This window comes from Schistocerca piceifrons, chromosome 2 (assembly GCF_021461385.2).
Source record: "Schistocerca piceifrons isolate TAMUIC-IGC-003096 chromosome 2, iqSchPice1.1, whole genome shotgun sequence".
Taxonomy (NCBI): domain Eukaryota; kingdom Metazoa; phylum Arthropoda; class Insecta; order Orthoptera; family Acrididae; genus Schistocerca; species Schistocerca piceifrons.
In genome coordinates, this window is record NC_060139.1 from 983,380,102 (window position 1) to 983,401,036 (window position 20,935).

At 42.3% G+C, this 20,935-nt stretch overlaps 1 protein-coding gene across 1 annotated transcript in view; it reads left to right on the forward strand.

Annotated features, from left to right (window-relative positions):
* LOC124776041 (neutral ceramidase-like) overlaps positions 1–20,935 on the forward strand; it is a 247,929-nt gene that overhangs the window by 65,206 nt on the left and 161,788 nt on the right. Inside the window, exons 3-4 of the mRNA XM_047250881.1 lie at positions 14,720–14,896; positions 15,065–15,192. Of these exons, the coding sequence (XP_047106837.1) occupies positions 14,720–14,896; positions 15,065–15,192 (305 nt within the window). The remainder of the gene's footprint in view (positions 1–14,719; positions 14,897–15,064; positions 15,193–20,935) is intronic.

Here is a 20,935-nt window from a genome sequence, read left to right on the forward strand (position 1 = left end):
TGCACTTACGAACTGCAACAGAAAATATGTTGTATCTCGACAGCGCTTTATATGTGTACCTTATTTATTGGAAATACTTAGCTACTTTTGGTCTGTACTTTCCATGTGTGAATTATTGACCATCACTTCTGAAACACCCTGTATATGCCCACTGTTGGGTGCAACACCCATCCACTGACCGGTCCTGCTTTGAGTGTGATGGTGATGAGCCCAGCAGCTAGCTACGTTCAATAAGTCTGATTTCGGGGATGAGCTGAACTTTCCTCGTGTGCCAATCTACGCCGCTGTCAATGCGCCGCTCCTTGCTGCTCTGCCAAATTTGAGCACCCCACATTTTCAAAACACATCTTTTCCCGACGATGCCAGCAACAGGCATGCTGGTTCAACAGCACGGAGATAGGGACGAAACTCAGTTGTGGATGTGCCTCAACAGACGAACATCGCTCACGAAGCTACGCAGTAATGGACGTGAGTATCCTCAGTCCCACACCCTGCTTCGCCCCACGCAACATACAGTCATACCGATAAGACAGAATCCCTATTAGCCTATTGCTCACGGGTTAGCAAATCCACAAGTACAAAATCAACGACAGGCTCCAGTTCTCGCTGAACTAATCGATAAGACAAAAAATGTAATAGGGATTATCGTTCATAATACGCGACAAAACATTGTTATGAACGGTACCGATTTCCGGCACTTCACAACAGGCACGTTTCATTCTCTTTCTGCCTAAATTATGAACCCTAGATCAGCCAACTCGAACAGGGAAAGCTTGGAAAAGGATTATTCATTAGTTATCCTCATGTTGTCCAGTTATGCGGAACAATATTCAAGCCACAGGAAACTGTTCCTACAAAAGTTTTTCATAATATGGAAGGACGGTCATGATGGGAAGAATGGCGTTACTAAAACGGTAAAAAATTCGTTGTGTCATCAGCCGTTCTCGATCAACGTAAGGACAACTACATCAAATTAGTTGCTGCACACATACAATCTGCTCATTACGATATATAAAGCTCCACAGTGCAGTATCGTAGAAGATGACTGTAGGTACTTAATAAACCAGCCACGACCTCCATTTATAGTAGGTGGATACTTGAAGTCCCATGATGTAGGATTAGGAGGAGACATGACAAACAGAAAGGGCAGGGTTTTGATGAATGTTACTGAAAAGAATAGCCCACTGATAGTCAACAACGGAGCTCCTGCTACTGTACTTTCTCCAATAGATGTAATGCTTTGCACCCCTTTCTGATTGCCATACTGAAACAGATACATTAGGATCATATCATCTCCCTAAAGAGCTCCACAACAATATATTTATACGACAGAAATATGTTACGCTAATAGTAAGTCGAAAATGGCGGAACCCAACTGGGACAAATATAAAGGCACAGTTCCGGGACATCCGACAATATATGACGTGCCTTATGAGAACAGGAAGCATACCAGACTTTAACCAATGCTAAAAAGAGGGTGAAAAATAAATGTTCGTATTAATAAATTCCTGAAAAAAACCAGAGAAGAATGACTACTAAATTTTGCTCTCCGCTTAATAAGGCAACCACTACGACATTTGATATAAAACGATGGTTTTTAGAAAAGGCAGATGGTTTCCTCTCTTCCTGCTACCACTTCCTCGTTAGAAGAACCTATCGATACGCTCGCTCCTCCAACGGTCCCATTCTTAAATCATCCTTCTCGTGTTGAAGATACATCATATCCTTTCACCCATCCTCTCAAGAACTCGATGGAGCTTTTAAATCATCAAGTTAACAGCTGTCCTGATATTGATTTTATTCATTACTCTGTGCTTGTCCATTAAAGTGAAATGTCTGATCTTGTACATTTTTAATCGGTTTCAAAAAATGTTCAAATGTTTGTGAATTCGTGAGAGACCCAGTTGTGCTTAGGTCATTGGTCCTTAGACTTACACACTACTTAAACTAACTTACTCTTAGAACGACACACACACCCATGCCCGAGGGAGGACCCGAACCTCCGGCGGGAGGGGCCGCACAGTCCGTGACATGACGCCTCAAACCGCGTGGGCTTAATCGGTTTATGGATGTCCATCTTATTCTATGTTCGGTGGACTTTAGCTGATGATATATATGAGAAAAAGTACCACCACAACTGTATCTTGAGAATGTCTCTATCCTATCACATGACTAGTTTCGGCGGCACATTACCACCATCCACATGCCCCACCACTGCCAAAAGAACATGTGATTTCCTAGATGCATTTACTGAGGGATCCTTATTACTAGCACACGTTGGCTAGCTTTCATCAGGAGTCTATATTCGATACCGTGTTGTCTCCAACGCCGCGTCACTGGAACCAAAACGTTGAATCTGAATATGTTCTCTATAAATTGAGGGGTAGACAATCCATTTGTTGTAGGTGCATTGCCACTGTGGCATCCGATATAATGAGGAAATTAATATATTAACAAAGCAAGCTGCATCAATAGGCGCTAACCTCGATCTTAAATTACTCTATAGAGACTACCTACGTGAGGGCAAGAGCCACGGAAAACATTTGTGGCAAGAGGAGTGGAACGTGTATCAACAAACGCATGGCGGTTATTATGCGGTGTTAAAAAGTCGAATTACTGCGCAGCCGTGGTTTACGAGGACACGTCTGCATCAGTCAACGATTTCTACCAAAATTCCACTCCGTTCAACTACGCTTGTCTCCCTCTACGTCTACATCGAATCAAAATATACAACTGTCCGGGTTGTACGATTCTGAATAGAAACCTGATGTAAATCACACCTTGTTTTCGTGTCCCATGCTCTACTATGAAGTGTTGGACATTTAGAAGATATTGCTGAGTATGGGATACCACCTCTATCAATTAGCTCTTTATTTATTGTTTACTAAGGGCATTCGCCTTTATAAAGTGACTGTTAATTTTCTTAAGAATACTGAAAACGTCTGTACGCTTTAATTGTACCATATTTCATTTTTACATCTTCCTTATGCTGGAATTTCAGAAATGGCGTAAGCTGATAAATCTAATTGTCCAAATTACTTCTCAATATATTGGTTTACTATCAACGGTGGACAGTATTGTGACAGCTTGAGCTCTTGTATCTGTATATATTGATTTCTGTTTTCTCTTCACATAGTTTACTAATCATTTTAACCATCATTGCTATCAAGTGATTTAGGTGGCTCAATAGAGTACCCACTGCGGAGGTAAAATAAATATAAAAAGGTTTTTGGTGTGCGCCAGCGTGCTGTGAACTTAAAGAAGAGAGTGAGTGGCTGTGCTTGCTCGTGGACTGGTAGGGCGCGTGCGTTGAGTAATAAGTTGATATTTCACGTGTACATTTGCAGTAGTTGTTAAGATACGTAAACTGAAGGGGAAAAATCGCAGCGTGATAGAATAATTAATGTAAAATATGAAATTTCGGGAATACATTTGTAGATGTACATTAATAATTTACGTAACTGATGTAACAGGCAGAATGTTGAATTCAAGCATGGAAACGTGCGTGCATTCTGTCGCGCAGATGACGGATGTCAGTTTGTGGGATGGAGCTCCATGTCTGTTGTACTTGGTCTGTCAATACAGGTATGCTTAATGCGGTTTATAGAGAACGCTGGAGTTGTCGTCCGATGATTTACCATGAATGCCCGATTGGAGAAGATCTTGCGATAGAGTAGGCACACGCAACGTGTCGACACTCTGTAGAACGTGTTAGGTTATAGCAACGGTAGTGGGCGAGAGTTATCCTGTAGCAAAACAGCCCCTGGAATATTGTTCATGATTGTCAGCCCAAGAGGTCGAAAAAACAGACAGACGTACAAATTTGCAGTCTTCGTGCGTGGGGAAACCACGAGAGTGCTCCTGGTGTCATACGAAATCCCACTGCAGAGCATAATTCCAAGTTTGGGTACAGTGTGCCTAGCACGTAGGCAAGTTGGTTGCAGGCCCTGAACTGACCTTCTTCTAACCAACGAGCGGCCACACTGTCACATACCTCCACTTTGCCCTCCAGTACGCTCTCAACGGAAGTCGCAAATGACGATGGTTTTGCACACACGCTACAGGCCGTCTGGCTCGGAGCTGTCCTTGAAGTAACCGATTTGTAACGCTTCATTGTGTCACTGTGGAATCAACTGCTGCTCAAATTGCTACTGCAGATCCACGATAAGCTAGGGCCACACGCCGAACACAGTGGTCTACCCTCTCGGTAGTGCCACATGGCTGTGCGAAACCCGATCTTCTTGCGACCTCATATTCTTGTGAGTTCTACTGCCAGCAATCATGTATAGTGGCTACATTCCTGCCAAGCCTTTCGACAATATTGCTGAAGGAACATCCAGCTTATCGTAGCCTTATAACACGACCTCATTCAAACTGAGTGAGGCTTCTTAGTCGCCTGAAAGGCATTCATGACTAACATCAGATCACCACGTCAATCTTAAAGGTAACTGACGCTCGCGACCGTTAAAGCGTGTATTTAAACCAAACCTGAGTTGCATCCTCACACTGGCGTTACAAGCGTCACTCTTAGGCGACTGCCGCGAAAGCTGAATAGTTATTACTTCTCAGACGTAGAAACACGCCTACCAACGTTCGCTTACATCGAGCAAACCCTTCTTGGTGTTGCGGTTTTCTTTTCCGGCAGTGGACGTCGTGTGGATTCGAGGAATAATTATCGCCTTCGTTCCGCATTGATCTACTTACGTGTTCACCTGTATCCTACAAAACAAATTTTGTGAACTGGCTCCATAATAGTAGATAATAGGGGAGGAGCTTACAACATCATAAAAACATATTTGAACCGAATTTTCTACATAAAATGTGCAAATAATTTGCGATTAGAACGGTTTTCATAAAATGTCATATTTCGGGATCCTGTTATAACGTTAAAACGACAATGATAAAGCACAATCTCGATGAGGAAAGATTGTGAAAAATGAAGGCCGTATCAGTATCGAAAATATAAGGCTTTACAAAAGATGTCTCATGTGACTCAGGGAAACTATAGAAAACAAACTAAGATGTCCGAACGGTTATTTGAGGCCCGCTCCATGGGCTTAACTCAGCGCAACTTCTCTTACCAAACTAGTGCACCTGCACGGATGCAACCCATCTGCCTACTTTGTCTTGCGTGTCACCAACAACAGACGTAACACTTGGATACGTTACATCAGTCCCCCCCATGAAACATGGACCTTGCCGTTGGTGGGGAGGCTTGTGTGCCTCTATGATACAGATAGCCGTACCGTAGGTGGCAACCACAACGGAGAGGTATCTGTTGAGAGGCCAGACAAACGTGTGGTTCCTGAAGAGGGGCAGCAGCCTTTTCAGTAGTTACAGGGGCAACAGTCTGGATGATTCACTGATCTGGCCCTGTAACACTAACCAAAACGGCCTTGGTGTTTTGGTACTGCGAACGGCTGAAAGCAAGGGGAAACTACAGCCGTAATTTTTCCCGAGGGTATGCAGCTTTACTGTATGAGTAAATGATGATGACGTCCTCTTGGGTAATATATTCCGGAGGTAAAATAGTCCTCCATTCGGATCTCCGGGCCGGGACTACTCAAGAGGACGTCGTTATCAAGAGAAATAAAACTGGCGTTCTACGGATCGGAGCGTGGAATGTCAGATCCCTTAATTGGGCAGGTAGGTTAGAAAATTTAAAAAGGGAAATGGATAGGTTAAAGTTAGATATAGTGGGAATTAGTGAAGTTCGGTGGCAGGAGGAACAAGACTTTTGGTCAGGCGAATACAGGGTCATAAATACAAAATCAAATAGGTGTAATGCAGAAGTAGCTTTAATAATGAATAGGAAAATAGGAATGCGGGTAAGCTACTACAAACAGCACAGCGAACGCATTGTTGTGGCCAAGATAGATACGAAGCCCACACCTACTACAGTAGTACAAGTTTATATGCCAACTAGTTCTGCAGATGACGAATAAATTGAGGAAATGTACCATGAGATAAAAGAAATTATTCAGGTAGTGAAGGGAGACGAAAATTTAATAGTCATGGGTGACTGGAATTCGACAGTAGAAAATGGAAGAGAAGGAAACGTAGTAGATGAATATGGACTGGGGCTAAGAAACGAAAGAGGAATCCGCCTGGTAGAATTTTGAACAGAGCATAACTTAATCATAGTTAACACTTGGTTCAAGAATCATAAAAGAAGGTTGTATACATGGAGGAACCCTGGAGATTCTAAAAGGTTTCAGATAGGTTATATAATGGTAAGACAGAGATTTAGGAACCATATTTTAAATTGTAAGACATTTCCAGGGGCAGATGTGGACTCTGACCACAATCTATTGGTTATGAACTGTAGATTAAAACTGAAGAAACTGCCAAAAGTTGGGAATTTAAGGAGATGGGACCTGGATAAACTGAAAGAACCAGAGGTTGTACAGAGCTTCAGGGAGAGCATAAGGGAACAATTGACAGGAATGGGGGAAAGAAATACAGTAGAATAAGAATGGGTAGCTTTGAGGAATGAAATAGTGAAGGCAGCAGAGGATCAAGTAGGTAAAAAGACGAGGGCTAGTAGAAATCCTTGGGTAACAGAAAAGATACTGAATTTACTTGATGAAAGGAGAAAATACAAAAATGCAGTAAGTGAAGCAGGCAAAAAGGAATACAAACGTCTCAAAAATGAGATCGACAGGAAGTGCAAAATGGCTAAGCAGGGATGGCTAGAGGACAAATGTAAGGATGTAGAGGCTTCTCTCACTAGGGGTAAAATAGATACTGCCTACAGGAAAATTAAAGAGACCTTTGGAGAAAAGAGAACCACTTGCATGAATATCAAGAGCTCAGACGGAAACTAAGTTCTAAGCAAAGAAGGGAAAGCAGAAAGGTGGAAGGACTATATAGAGGGTCTATACAGGGGCGATCTTCTTGAAGACAATATTATGGAAATGGAGGAGGATGTAGATGAAGATGAAATGGGAGATATGATACTACGTGAAGAGTTTGACAGAGCACTGAAAGACGTAAGTCGAAACAATGCCCCGGGAGTAGACAACATTCCATTAGAACTACTGACAGCCTTGGGAGAGCCAGGCCTAACAAAACTCTACCATCTGGTGAGTAAGATGTGTGAGGCAGGCGAAATTCCCTCAGACTTCAAAAAGAATGTAGTAATTCCGATCCCAAAGAAAGGAGGTGTTGACAGATGTGAAAATTACCGAACTGTCAGTTTAATAAGTCACAGCTGCAAAATACTAACACGAATTCTTTACAGACGAATGGAAAAACTGGTAGAAACTGGCCTCGGGGAAGATCAGTTTGGATTCCGTAGAAATGTTGGAACACGTGAGGCAATACTGACCCTACGACTTATCTTAGAAGCTAGATTAAGGAAAGGCAAACCTACATTTCTAGCAATTGTAGACTTAGAGAGAGCGTTTGATAATGTTGACTGGAATACTCTCTTTCAAATTCTGAAGGTGGCAGGGGTAAAATACAGGGAGCGAAAGGCTATTTACAATTTCTACAGAAACCAGATGGCAGTTTTAAGAGTCGAGGGGCATGAAAAGGAAGCAGTGATTGGGAAGGGAGTGAGACAGAGATGTAGCCTCTCCCCGATGTTGTTCAATCTGTATATTGAGCAAGCAGTAACGGAAACAAAAGAAAAGTTCGGAGTAGGTATTAAAATCCATGGAGAAGAAATAAAAACTTTGAGGTTCGCCGATGACATTGTAATTCTGTCAGAGACAGCAAAGGACTTGGAAGAGCAGTTGAACGGAATGGACAGTATCTTGAAAGGAGGGTATGAGATGAACATCAACAAAAGCAAAACGAGGATAATGGAATGTAGTCGAATTAAGTCGGGTGATGCTGAGGGAATTGAATTAGGAAATGAGACACTTAAAGTAGTAAAGGAGTTTTGCTATTTGGGAAGCAAAATAACTGATGATGGTCGAAGTAGAGAGCATATAAAATGTAGACTGGCAATGGCGAGGAGAGTGTTTCTGAAGAAGAGAAATTTGTTAACATCGAGTATAGATTTAAGTGTCAGGAAGTCGTTTCTGAAAGTATTTGTATGGAGTGTAGCCATGTATGGAAGTGAAGTATGGACGATAAATAGTTTAGACAAGAAGAGAAAAGAAGCTTTCGAAATGTGGTGCTACAGAAGAATGCTGAAGATTAGATGGGTAGATCACATAACTAATGAGGAGGTATTGAACAGAACTGGGGAGAAGAGGAGTTTGTGGCACAACTTGACTAGAAGAAGGGATCGTTTGGTAGGACATGTTCTGAGGCATCAAGGGATCATCAATTTGGTACTGGAGGGCAGTGTGGAGGGTAAAAATCGTAGAGGGAGACCAAGAGATGAATACACTAAGCAGATTCGGAAGGATGTAGGCTGCAGTAGGTACTGGGAGATGAAGAAACTTGCTCAGGTTAGAGTAGCATGGAGAGCTGCATCAAACCAGTCTCAGGACTGAAGACCACAACAACAACATCACATCAGTAAGGCCTTACTGAATGTGTGGGGAGGTTGCGTCTGCCAAGGGCCATGCATAAAATGAGCGCAAAACTGGCGAGAAAATAAATAAAGACAGTACGTGAGCGTTCCTATGTTTTGTCTAAAGACAGTACGTGAGCGTTCTTGTGTTTTGTCTATGAGACGGAGCCTTTCCTTCGTCCGGCGACTGCACACACGTTTTTCAAATGGTTCAAATGGCTCTGAGCATTATTGGACTTAACATCTATGGGCATCAGTCCCCTAGAACTTAGAACTACTTAAACCTAACTAACCTAAGGACAGCACACATCACCCAGTCATCACGAGGCAGAGAAAATCCCTGACCACGCAGGGAATCGAACCCGGGAAGCCGGGCGCGAGAAGCGAGAACGCTACCACACGACCACACACATTTTTGTTACAGAGTCAATTCCACAATGTAATTTCGTCCCACTGGCATCATAAAGAAACAATTACTGCCAGGTAGATGACGTTTCTACTAACCATCAGATATCTACCGCTAGCACGGTTTTAAGTGGCAAAAGTGTAGTCGCCTAGACAGCAGACACATGTCGTACAATGAGGTTCTTGCTGCTACTTCGCAACGATATCATACTAATTTCAGCAGCTGATGAAGAAAATATGCTATTTGACCGAAAGCATCCCATTTTTGTCTATTTCTACTGACTAACAACTGGAATTAGAGGCGACGTGGAGGTGGTTTACAATGTATTCAGTGACATCAAGAAGAAGAGGATGATAGACGATTAGAATGTTTTTTTTCCTAGTTGCAAATCATCTTTTCATAGCATTAATGCTGTTTACTGATGAAGCCATATCCACACCCGACGGTATCATTAACACTCGCAGCTCACATCGGTCTTACGACGAAAACCAAGGTACCTTTGTGCAGACACATTTAAAACACACTTCTCTACGTGTGTGATGTAATACGATAATGATTATTTGGGTCTGTTGTGTTAATGCAACTTTTTATACGGCCCCGCATTCTAGACATCCTCGAAAGCGAGCTTTCAGCTTTATTAAAAGAGTTTCCTTGCAGAATTATGGCGCCCCTGCATATTCTACTCGTCTGGTGACACATTATCTAATCTTAAAGGTCCCTGGAGGATGGATCGGGAACTATATTCACGCTTATTAGCCAACGTAACCGGATCTTGCGCCTTCAGATATTTGCTGTGGGGATACTCTTCACAGACAAAGTATAAAATAGTTTCCGTTCTAAGGCCACACAGTACAGAATCGGAATGTCAATCAGGCAAAATCACTGTGAGTACTGATGCAATCATACCGCCGACGCACCTGCTTCAAGATCCCCTTGTAGTAATGTATTATGTCCTGCTGCGTGAAGATGTCCATTACTGCCTGCTGCACATCCTCGTCCGACAGGGATCATCGACCATTCAAAGCGTGGGAAGATACCAGACTATAGGGCGGTTGCTCGACTGTCTGTTACTTGAGCTGACGTGAGCGTTTGTAACGCCGGAAATGCATATCATCCTGTTTCCATCTATTCTACTATAAAATTTTTCCTTATTTTGTTACCTGAAGATATGAAATTTCTGTGTCTTTATATATTGTAATTGCTTTACATTTTGTGTACATATATATATTTTTGCATTTATGTCGAGGTATAATTGGTTTTGTTTTGTAAATATTATTTGTATTTTTACGCTGGGTCATGCCTAGGGAAAACTATGCTAACGAACGATTACATCGATAGGTCATGTGGAGAACCAAAGTGGTTAGGATCTTGGGTAGTGTTAACTCTGCCGCGTGGAGCGCGGGCAGAGCAGAGTCTGGCTGGAGTAGGGCGGTGGAGAGGTGTGTTGAGTGACGCTCCCGCGAGTTGCCGCGCTTTCGGGGTTTGGCAGCATGTAATTGCGCTCGACTTGCTATGATAGTTTCTGGCACGGTGTCGCGGACGGGAAGAATTAGTTGGGACACATCAAGAGCCCGTTTCGCCTGGTGACCGTCTCGAGAAGATGGCGCGCCAACTACCAGCTTCTGCAACGGCTACGGCCGACAATAAGTGATTGTCGCCACCTCCTCGATCGACGACTTCAAACCTTCAGTCAACCAACAAGGAAGACTGAAAGCACGTATAGTTTTAGAACTCTATGGCAGACCTCAGCTTTTCAAACTGTTCCATTTGGATCACTAAAATACAGCAACTTAGCATGAACCTTTGTTGCTCATTGTCCCAATTGCATTACCAAGCAGGGTCCCTTCCTTTTCCGAAATGAACTCGAGTGTCGTTGAAATTCAAATGCCACCATTAAAGTAATATCATTCATTCGATTTCACTGCTTTAACTTCGAAGTTCAGCTATTCATAGCTGGCTACAATAATTAGATTAAACAAGCACAAATTAAGGGAGCGAGTTTTGTTACCATATTTTAGCTTACCTGTGACTGCAGCTCGCCTTGGTACTTACTAAATTTTACCATTGTTAATTGTTCAAAATCATTTAATTCAAGTTCATAGTTAAATCTCTTGTTCCTAAATTGCGTAGATTCAAGTAGCATTTGAGATGATTGTTGAGGTAGCCCAAGACTAACCTTACTTTTTTTAATTTCGTAGTGCTTCAGAAGCAAAATTCACTATTAATTTCAGTCACTAAATTAACTTTCAATTTTCCGGTTTTCTTAATTCTTTTGCTAAATTAAGTCAGAATGTAGCGAAATTTATTACTTCTGACAAACATTCAGTTTTCACACAACACGTGTCAACCTTCAGTTGCAACGCTTTTAGTGCTAATGATATGTGCATTAACCTTTCTTTTTCAGTTATTATAGCAGTTGTCCCTAGGACTGGCGACCATAATTTTCCCCTAATCTCAAATATCTAATTAACGACAGTTATTTGTTAACGTAATGACCGCACATTTACTTTCTTCATTAACTTTACCGGTTTTCAAAATTAATTTCCACCATTTTCATTTGCATTTTTCCTTTCATTTAGATGTAGCCCTTTCCTCCCTCTTTACCGACAGATTAACATCGGTGAGGATTGCTTTTCCCAAATTTCAATTAGGTACACGCAGTTTAATTTTTCACTGTCATTAAGGTCGATAAGTAAGGGGGAGGTTACGCGTTATCATGAAGCTGTAGCACCACCATTCCATAAAGGTGGTTTCCGACAGACATGCTTCCCTACAAACATTATTCATTCTCCGGCAGTCAACGAAAGAATAACAGCACGTTGGTCCTGTTTGGACTCAGTACACGTTTCTGCTTTTACTGCGCGTACGTCGGAAACACACGAATGCTACAGTAATCTCTTGTCTACATGTCGGTGCTTATCCGTGTCGGAGTCGCGTTTCTTTGCTTATACGGTGCAGCAACGCCATCAACAGGAATCTCTCGTATCTTATCTCCGTCGTCCTTAGCGCAATGTATGTTGGCGGCAGTTGAACCGTTTGGCAGTCAGCTGCAAATGCCGATTCTCTAAATTTTCTCAATAGCGTTTCTCGAAAAGAACGTCGCTTATCGTCCAGGGATTCCCATTTCAGTTTCTGAAGCATCTCTGTAATATTTGCGTATTGTTCGAACCTGCCGGTAATAAATCTAGCAGATCGCCTCTGAATAGCCCACCTCTGAACTGCTTCACTGTCTGCCTTGTATCCGACCTGGTACGGATCCCAAACGCTCGAACAGTACTCAAGACTAGGTCGCACCAGCGTCCTATATGTGGTCTCCATTACAGATGAATCACTCTTTCTTAAAATTCTACCAAGTCAACCATTCACCTTCTCTATCACAGTTCTCATATACTCGTTCCATTTGATATAGCTTTGCAACGTTACACACAAATGTTTCAATGACAGGCCTGTGTCAAACAGGAACTAGTAATACTGTATCCGAACATTACATATTTGTTCTTCCTACTCATCTGCATTAACTTACATTTTTTCACATTTAGAGCTAGCTGCCATTCATCACACTGTAATACCATAGATTAGATACTACATACCTTTTATTGATTCATTTTGTTTTCTGTTTTGTTCACCATTCTATTGTTGAGCTTCTGTAAATGTTGTTTCATTGAATCGATAACACAAAATTGTATACTCCTTTCTTTGCAAAAACTTTGATGTCATGGTTTGATTCTATGCAATGTAGTGTATCTGTCATTTAAATTCTTTGTCTCATTTGGAGGGGACAAAACTTACTGTATATAATTGTAATTTTGTTTAAATAATGTTTTGTTTAATATGTTTGGTTGCTGTTATGTTAACTGCTGACCTTCACTTACGGTTCTTAGTTACTTTGTAAGTAAAAGGTGGTGTGGTTCCCTTCGGGAAAAGAACTGTGTGGTGCGCGCAAAATGTGGTGGACATGGATAGAAACGTGGAACCAAGAGTAAGTCGGGAACCAGCTACCAAAATATCAACTGCTATGTAAAAGTTGTGTATTGTGCTGGTTCCGAGAGAGGCTTTTCCTGACGCTTTCCAATGCCTCGGATGGATGGATAAAGAGCTGGAACTATTCTGGAATTGGTATCTATCATCGCCACCAAGAAATGCAAGAGCACAGCAATTCTACCCGCAAATCCACCTACCAACATGCAATCGCCACCACATTGCGCAATCACTGATAAGGAACCAAGGAATAGTAGAAATGTACAGTGAAGGATCAGCTCTTGTGGATGATTTATTTGTTTTCAACCAAAAGACTATGAAAACTTGCCTTGATTTATCCTCTGTCACATTTCTACTTTGGATCCTTCCCAGGCTAAAGTGATTACCGAGTGTCCTTATTGAAAGAACATTAAAGCTCAGTGTTTTACTAATTAATGCCACTTGAAGGTAGTAAGAAGAAACTAAGTTAAAGTTAATGTAGCAGAACTGAGTAATATCGTAAATGATGCTTGCTAAAAATAATTTTTCTATTAAAACTGCTTATTAATATTTTGTTGCCAACTTCTAAAATGAATGTCCTCAAAACTGTGGCTTATAGAGTTTTTCAAATTATATGATCAGAGTGCAGTCTGTTGAAAATCACCCAAAGGTGAGCTATTGTCTTATAACCACGTCAAGTTGTGTTCTACTGCAGTAAAAGTTGAGAACTATTACTGTTGAAAGTTACATGTTCATGTTTGTTAAGGGTTTGTTTCTTTAGTGTATTGAAAGTGTATTTAGTTTGCTCTGCTAAAGTGGACAAGATTAAGGGGCCCCATCCATTGAAAGTACTTAAAATACACAAAATTGCTTAATTATAGAAAGTTTTAATTATTCTTGCTATTCAAGTCAAATTCTCTACAATATTGGGATCCTCTTGTGTATTAAAAGTGCATATTAATGGTGTCATAGGATCCACAGTTTGTCTGTTATGCTCATCTAGATAACGATTAATAGAAAGATCACTATCTATGAAAACAGTAACGTCTTTATTCAAAAGACAGTGAGAAATAATCTGTTAGTGAATTCCATTCAATTTTCATTCTAAGTAGAAAGGTGTTTAGTAGTGAGAGACTTAATCTATGCAGAATAACTAATTTTTCTGTGAACCATATCCATATTTCATGTCAGATAGGAATATGATTGAAAAGTAATATTGAACCTCTGTCCAATTTACGATTCTACAGTGAATATTAATAGTAACATTATTGAGACCATTCACTTTGACTAAGACCTCAAGGTAATAGCATGTTTCGTTATCTGTTGTCCTTATGCAAATAGTCTTGTTCTCCTATAACTGTTAGCACTTTCTTTAACGTCAACATCTGCTAGTGACAGAGTTCATTGCACTCTCATATGATAAAGTATAGGCTGTGTCTGTCCATTAAAGTTACTCACATCTATTTTCTTGAACAAGAATGTTAATCATTCTCATGCCTAATTACGCTGACTACCGTTTTCTTTATTATCATTTGGACACTGTGGATAGGCAAAATACTGTTTGATACTGTTTAAATATTTACGTAATTCTGACTTTCACTTCCGATACGCCACCTCCGTTAGGTGAATCGCGGTCAACACAACAAAATTCCTTTCAGAGGGTAACACTGCTCTGTTGCCTTATACCATAATTTCTTTAACAAGATAGTTCCATTTTACGATCTGCTTCCAACTTCAAGGTTATGGTATAAGCAGTAGCAGGCGGTAGTGTTATAACACCTACCAGAAATTTTGTCTAGGTCGCCTTGTATCTTCCTACATCGACATCAGAGATGTGATGTTTGTGTTGCATCCACCTCGACGTCAGGTGCGCCACTTTCTTGCAGGTGATCTCTAAGCTGCGGGAGGAGTTCGGTGACATGTACTCTGAGCAAAACCTAATGATCAGCGCGACGCACACGCACTCAGGACCCGGAGGCTTCATGCAGGACTTCCTGTTCGACATCAGCATTCTCGGCTTCGTCCGGCAGACCTACGACGCACTCCTCTCCGGCATAGTAGAGGTCAGTCCAGCCTTTTACACCTGTCATTATCCTTCAGAACTAATTTACATACCGAAAAATAGCCTTTAAGCCTTCGGTAAATGAAGTTGCAATGTAGACTGTTGGTTCATTCTAATAGTCTAATGGCCATGTCCAGTGCCTCTAACAGTAGGCGGTGTCCTGTTGCAGAGCATCAGACGGGCCCACCTGTCGCTGCAGCCGGCGCGCCTCTTCCTGTCTCAGGGTGAGCTGCTGGGAGTCAGCATCAACCGCAGCCCCACCGCCTACCTCGCCAACCCCGCCTCAGAACGTAGCAGGTACGCATACTGTGCTAGTGTTCCCTTATACATCTACATCTACATTTATACTCCGCAAGCCACCCAACGGTGTGTGGCGGAGGGCACTTTACGTGCCACTGTCATTACCTCCCTTTCCTGTTCCAGTCGAGTATGGTTCGCGGGAAGAACGACTGCCGGAAAGCCTCAGTGCGCGCTCGAATCTCTCTAATTTGACATTCGTGCTCTCCTCGGGAGGTATAATTAGGGGGAAGCAATTTATTCGATACCTCATCCCCTGTCGAAATCTGGACAGCAAGCTACACCGCGATTCAGAGCGCCTCTCTTGCAGAGTCCGCCACTTGAGTTTGCTAAACATATCCGTAACGCTATCACACTTACCAAATAACCCTGTGACGAAACGCTCCGCTCTTCTTTGGATCTTCTCTATCTCCTCTATCAACCCGACCTGGTACGAATCCCACACTGATGAGCATTACTCAAGTATAGGTCGACCGAGTGTTTTGTAAGCCACCTCTTCTGTTGATGGACTACATTTTCTAAGGACTCCCCCAATGAATCTCAACCTGGCACCCGCCTTACCAGCAATTAATTTTATATGTTCATTCCACTTCAAATCGTTCCATACTCATACTCACAGATATTTTACAGAAGTAACTGCTACCTGTGTTTGTTCCGCTATCATATAACCATACAATAAAGGATCCTTTCTATGTATTCGCAATACATTACATTTGTCTATGTTAAGGGACAGTTGGCACTCCCTGCACCAAGTGCCTATCCGCTGCAGATCTTCCTGCATTTCGCTACAATTTTCTAATGCTGCAACTTCTCTGTATACTACAGCATCATCCGCGAAAAGCCACATGGAACTTCCGACACTATCTACTAGGTCATTTATATATATTGTGAAAAGCAATGGTCCCATAACACTCCCCTATGGCACGCCACAGGTTACTTTAACGTCCGTAGACGTCTCTCCATCGAGAACAACATGCTGTGTTCTGTTTGCTTATAAACACTCTGCCGGTACTCGTGCAATCATTTCTTGCCCATTAAGTAATATTTCTTCGGCGGGATGAAATTTCTCCTTCAAAAAGTAAAGCACAATCCTCTATCTCTCCAAAGGCTCCTGGGAAATGAAATGCAATAGTCAAAAGCACTGGCACATTCAGCTATATACTATGTTCAGGAATTGGTAAGACTTCCAGAGGGGAGTGAGTAGGTAATATTTTGAACAGTAACCCATGTTCGGAAACGTTCCATTTCCTTGCTACAACCATTTGAAAACATATTGGTAACGTAACCACTTTTACAACTAACTGATTAGATGTGACCCAGTACATGGAACACGTATTACGTTCGAGTATAATGACTTTTCTGGAAACTAGACATCTACTCTGTAGGAATCAGCATGGGTTTCGAAAAAGACGATCGTGTGAAACCCAGCTCGCGCTGTTCGTCCATGAGACTCAGAGGGCCATAGACATGGGTTCACAGGTAGATGCCGTGTTCCTTACTTCTGCAAAGCGTTGGATACAGTTCCCCACAGTCGTTTAATGAGCAAAGTAAGAGCATATGGACTATCAGACCAATTGTGTGATTGGATTGAAGAGTTCGTAGATAACATAACGCAGCATGTTATTCTCAATGGAGGGAAGTTTTCCGAAGTAAGAGTGATTTCAGGTGTGCCGCAGGGGAGTGTCGTAGGACCGTTGCTATTCACAATATACATAAATGACCTTTTGGATGACATCGGAAGTTCACTGAGGCTTTTTGCGGATGATAATGTGGTATATTGAGAAGTTTTAACAATGGAAAATTGTACTGAAATGCAGGAGGATCTGCAGCGAATTGAGGCATGGTGCAGGGAAAGGCAATTGAATCTCAATGTAGACAAATGTAATGTGCTGCGAATACTTAGAAAGAAAGATCCATATAATTTAGCTACAAAATAGCAGGTCAGCAACTGGAAGCAGTTAATACCATAAATTATCTGGGAGTACGCATTAGGAGTGATTTAAAATGGAATGATCATATCAAGTTGATCGTCGGTAAAGCAGATGCCAGACTGAGATTCATTGGAAGAATCGTAAGGAAATGCCGTCCGAAAACAAAGGAAGTAGGTTACAGTACGCTTGTTCGCCCACTGCTTGAATACTGCTCAGCAGTGTGGGATCCGTGCCAGATAGGGTTGATAGAGAAGATCCAACGGAGAGCAGGATCATTTATTAATCGTGAAAGCGTCACGGAGATGATAGATAAACTCCAGTGGAAGACTCTGCAGGAGAGACGCTCAGTAGCTCGCTACGGGCTTTTGTTGAAGTTTCGAGAACATACCTTCACCGAGGAGTCAAGCAGTATATTGCTCCCTCCTACGTATGTCTCGCGAAGAGACCATGAGGATAAAATCAGAGAGATTAGAGCCCACACAGAGGCATACCGACAATCCTTCTTTCCACGAACAATACGAGACTGGAATAGAGGGGAGAACCGATAGATGTAGTCAAGGTTCCCTCCGCCACATACTGTCAGGTGGCTTGCGGAGTATGGATGTAGATGTAGATGTAGATCACTTCTTTTACAGTTCCGGTCACTAATACCTAAATAGACTGATCGTGTACTCGTTAACGAGTTCTCTTCAACGTGGTGCAGTACGGCTTCTTCCAATTCGGGTGTGCGGCGTCTCCTTGGAGCACCACGCTCACAGTGAAGCTAACCTTTCACGAAGCCGTTGTGCAATTGTGGTGAACAGAGTATGCGATGGAGGCGGACGTTGTGGAGAACGATGTTGATAAAGGCGACGAGCAGATCTTCCATTACCATGAGCTTCGCCATTCAGAAGGATCATGTCGGTGTTTTCTGCAAACGTGTACTCAGCCATGTTGCTCTAACACTCACTCACACGTGAACGAGACTCGAGCCAGGTCAGAAAAGTATGACAGACGTCAAATGACATCAGCCGATCCGACATAAGCACTCCTGACGATGACTACCTTGTTGCATAGCCATAGAGCAAATTTGTTTTCAAATGGCTGTAGCATGGAAACGGCACTTTTCCGGACAAGAATTCCAGTTCAACATATTATGTACTCACTTCCCTGTACACGTTCTAGAAGTTTCTAAGGGAATTTCCGAATACTCTGTAATTGTCATTCTTACGGCTGTGATCACGTTTGGTTCGCCTGCTGTGTGTGTAGGCCGTTTAGGGTAGAAGTAACGCTGTAAAAAAATAATAAAAAAAAAAAGTATCCATTTAAATCCACACCAACACCATGGCTGTCAGCAGTACTCGCCAATGCTGCTCCTCCTAATCTCCGACGACAAGCTGTAAAGTACGAATGAATAAAACTCAAAAGATAAACAAAGTTCAAATGGCTTTGAGCACTATGGGACTTAACATCTGAGGTCATCACTCCCCTAGAACTTAGAACTACTTAAACCTAACGACATAAGACACATCCATGCCCGAAGTAGAATTCTAACCTGCGACCGTAGCGGTCGCCCGGTTCGAGACTGAAGCGCCTAGAACCGGTCGGCCTCACCGGCCGGCGGATCAACAGACTTGCAATTATTGAAACAGTAAACAACTTGCGACGCACCCGATTAAAATCTAGAGAAACCAATTTGTGTAAAGGCTGGCCATCTCGTCCCAGAAAGCTGTAATCTAAGAGATGGGTGGAGAAATCAGTGGACGTCCTTTCACAGTCATAAGAAGTTAGACCATCCAAGCCCCTGGAGCGAACCAACCAAGAAAAATGTGGAGTTCCCTCAATCTTATTAGAACTGGCCAAGCAGTGACCAAAGCAACGCTACACAAATAGGGAATTACCGATGATGCCCAGTGCGTCTGCAGAACATCAGAACAAACACTGAAGCAAGTTTTTCCACGACTTCACGAAAAGAATATTCATAGGCACCTGGGAAGACTTTATAGACTCAAATCCTGCAGCAGTTAACTGCCTGAAGTTTTTGGATATTCAACTATGATTGAAAATGTTTCTCTCATCTTCTTACTATTGTCAGTTCTCCAGCTTCCATTTTACCTATACATAGATCTATCTGCTTGCACTGATTCGTATCATTTATCTCATCTTGCATCAACTTCAATGTTTGTACTGGTAGAATATAATTCTGTAAGCCGCACGCTAAATAAATAAACCAATTTACCGTTTGTAAATTTCACTCCAGATAAGATCTGTGCGATTTATTACAATAAGCCCGTTAGAGCTTGCTGTCGCTAACACACGACCGTGCAGCGGCTCACGACTCGCAAGTAGACGGTTCGAATCCTTTGCGTGCTCTCCTTTGCTTAGCCCAGCTGCCTGCCGCATAAATTTTATATTGTATAGCTCGTCCCCTGGACAGCTAACTTCTCATGAACTGCTCGTGAGAATGTTTCTCGCATGTCTATGCACAGCTTAGGTGATGTCAGCTCTGGATTATTCTTTTCGAAGGTCAGGAATTCTGGTCTAAGAATTCGGCATGATGAGACGGCAGATAACATCATTGGCGGTCGTTAAATCGACATCTGATGGCCTTAATGTCCATCCAAAGGAAGAAAGGTTCTCGTGTTCTCTTTCCATCGCCGACGCTCTCATTACCACCTACTCCTTAGTGCTGCCGTAAGTACGTCAAAAAACCTAATAAGCAGCGATCGAGGTTTTAATTCCAACAAGGCTCGGAGTAAGGCAGTAATGTATTAAAATCTCGCCGGTCGCCAAGTCCAGTAGCTGGGAAACGCTGAGAGAATCTGAATTTCACAGAATGTCAGTGCAAGTTCTAAAAACAAAATACTATCAAACCGCGTAGTGTAAATAGCAGCGCAAAGCTCATAGTAGTGCAGTCTAGTTGGGGTCCATGCACTGAGTACACATAAGAACACTACTCACACCTGGCCGGCCGGTGTGGCCTTGCAGTTCTAGGCTTCAGTCTGGAACCGCGTGACCGCTACGGTCGCAGGTTCGAATCCTGCCTCGGGCATGGATGTGTGTGATGTCCTTAGGTTAGTTAGGTTTAAGTAGTTCTAAGTTCTAGGGGACTGATGACCACAGATGTTAAGTCCCATAGTGCTCAGAGCCATTACTCACACCTTGTGAAGAAGACGATGCTGTCGGCTGTCGAAATGTTTGGCGTGAAATGGAAAGAATATCTCAGCGAAATTTCCGGAAGTGTATCATAAACAGATCGCACTGAGAAAAACTGGCAGATCACTTGGTGGATATTGATAAGTACAGATCTTCATTCTAAAAGTCCTTGACGCCTCTGACAAAATGTGTGTGAAATCTTATGGGACGTAGCTGCTAAGATCTTCAGTCCCTAAGCTTACACACTACTTAATCTAAATTATCCTAAGGACAAACAGACACACCCATGCCCGAGGGAGGACTCGAACCTCCGCCGGGACCAGCCGCACAGTCCATGACTGCAGCGCCCAAGACCGCTCGGCTAATCCCGCGCGGCGCGCATCCAACAAATTTACTTTCAAGACATTTATCACGCTGCAAAACAATACGAATCTCACTGATATATTATCGTCGTCCAGTGTATACGAAACTTATACAACTGCCTGTGCTAGACAATAAACAACGTACGTACTTATACTGACCTCAGCTCGACTTTTGCGCTAGTTAATGCTTTTTCAACATTGGCCACATTTAATCATCTTCAGGTAGTTAATACTTCTACATTTCTGGTCACACTCAATTGTACTGAGTTCTATCATTATTCACTGGCGTAACAAAATTTTACCTATAATATCATG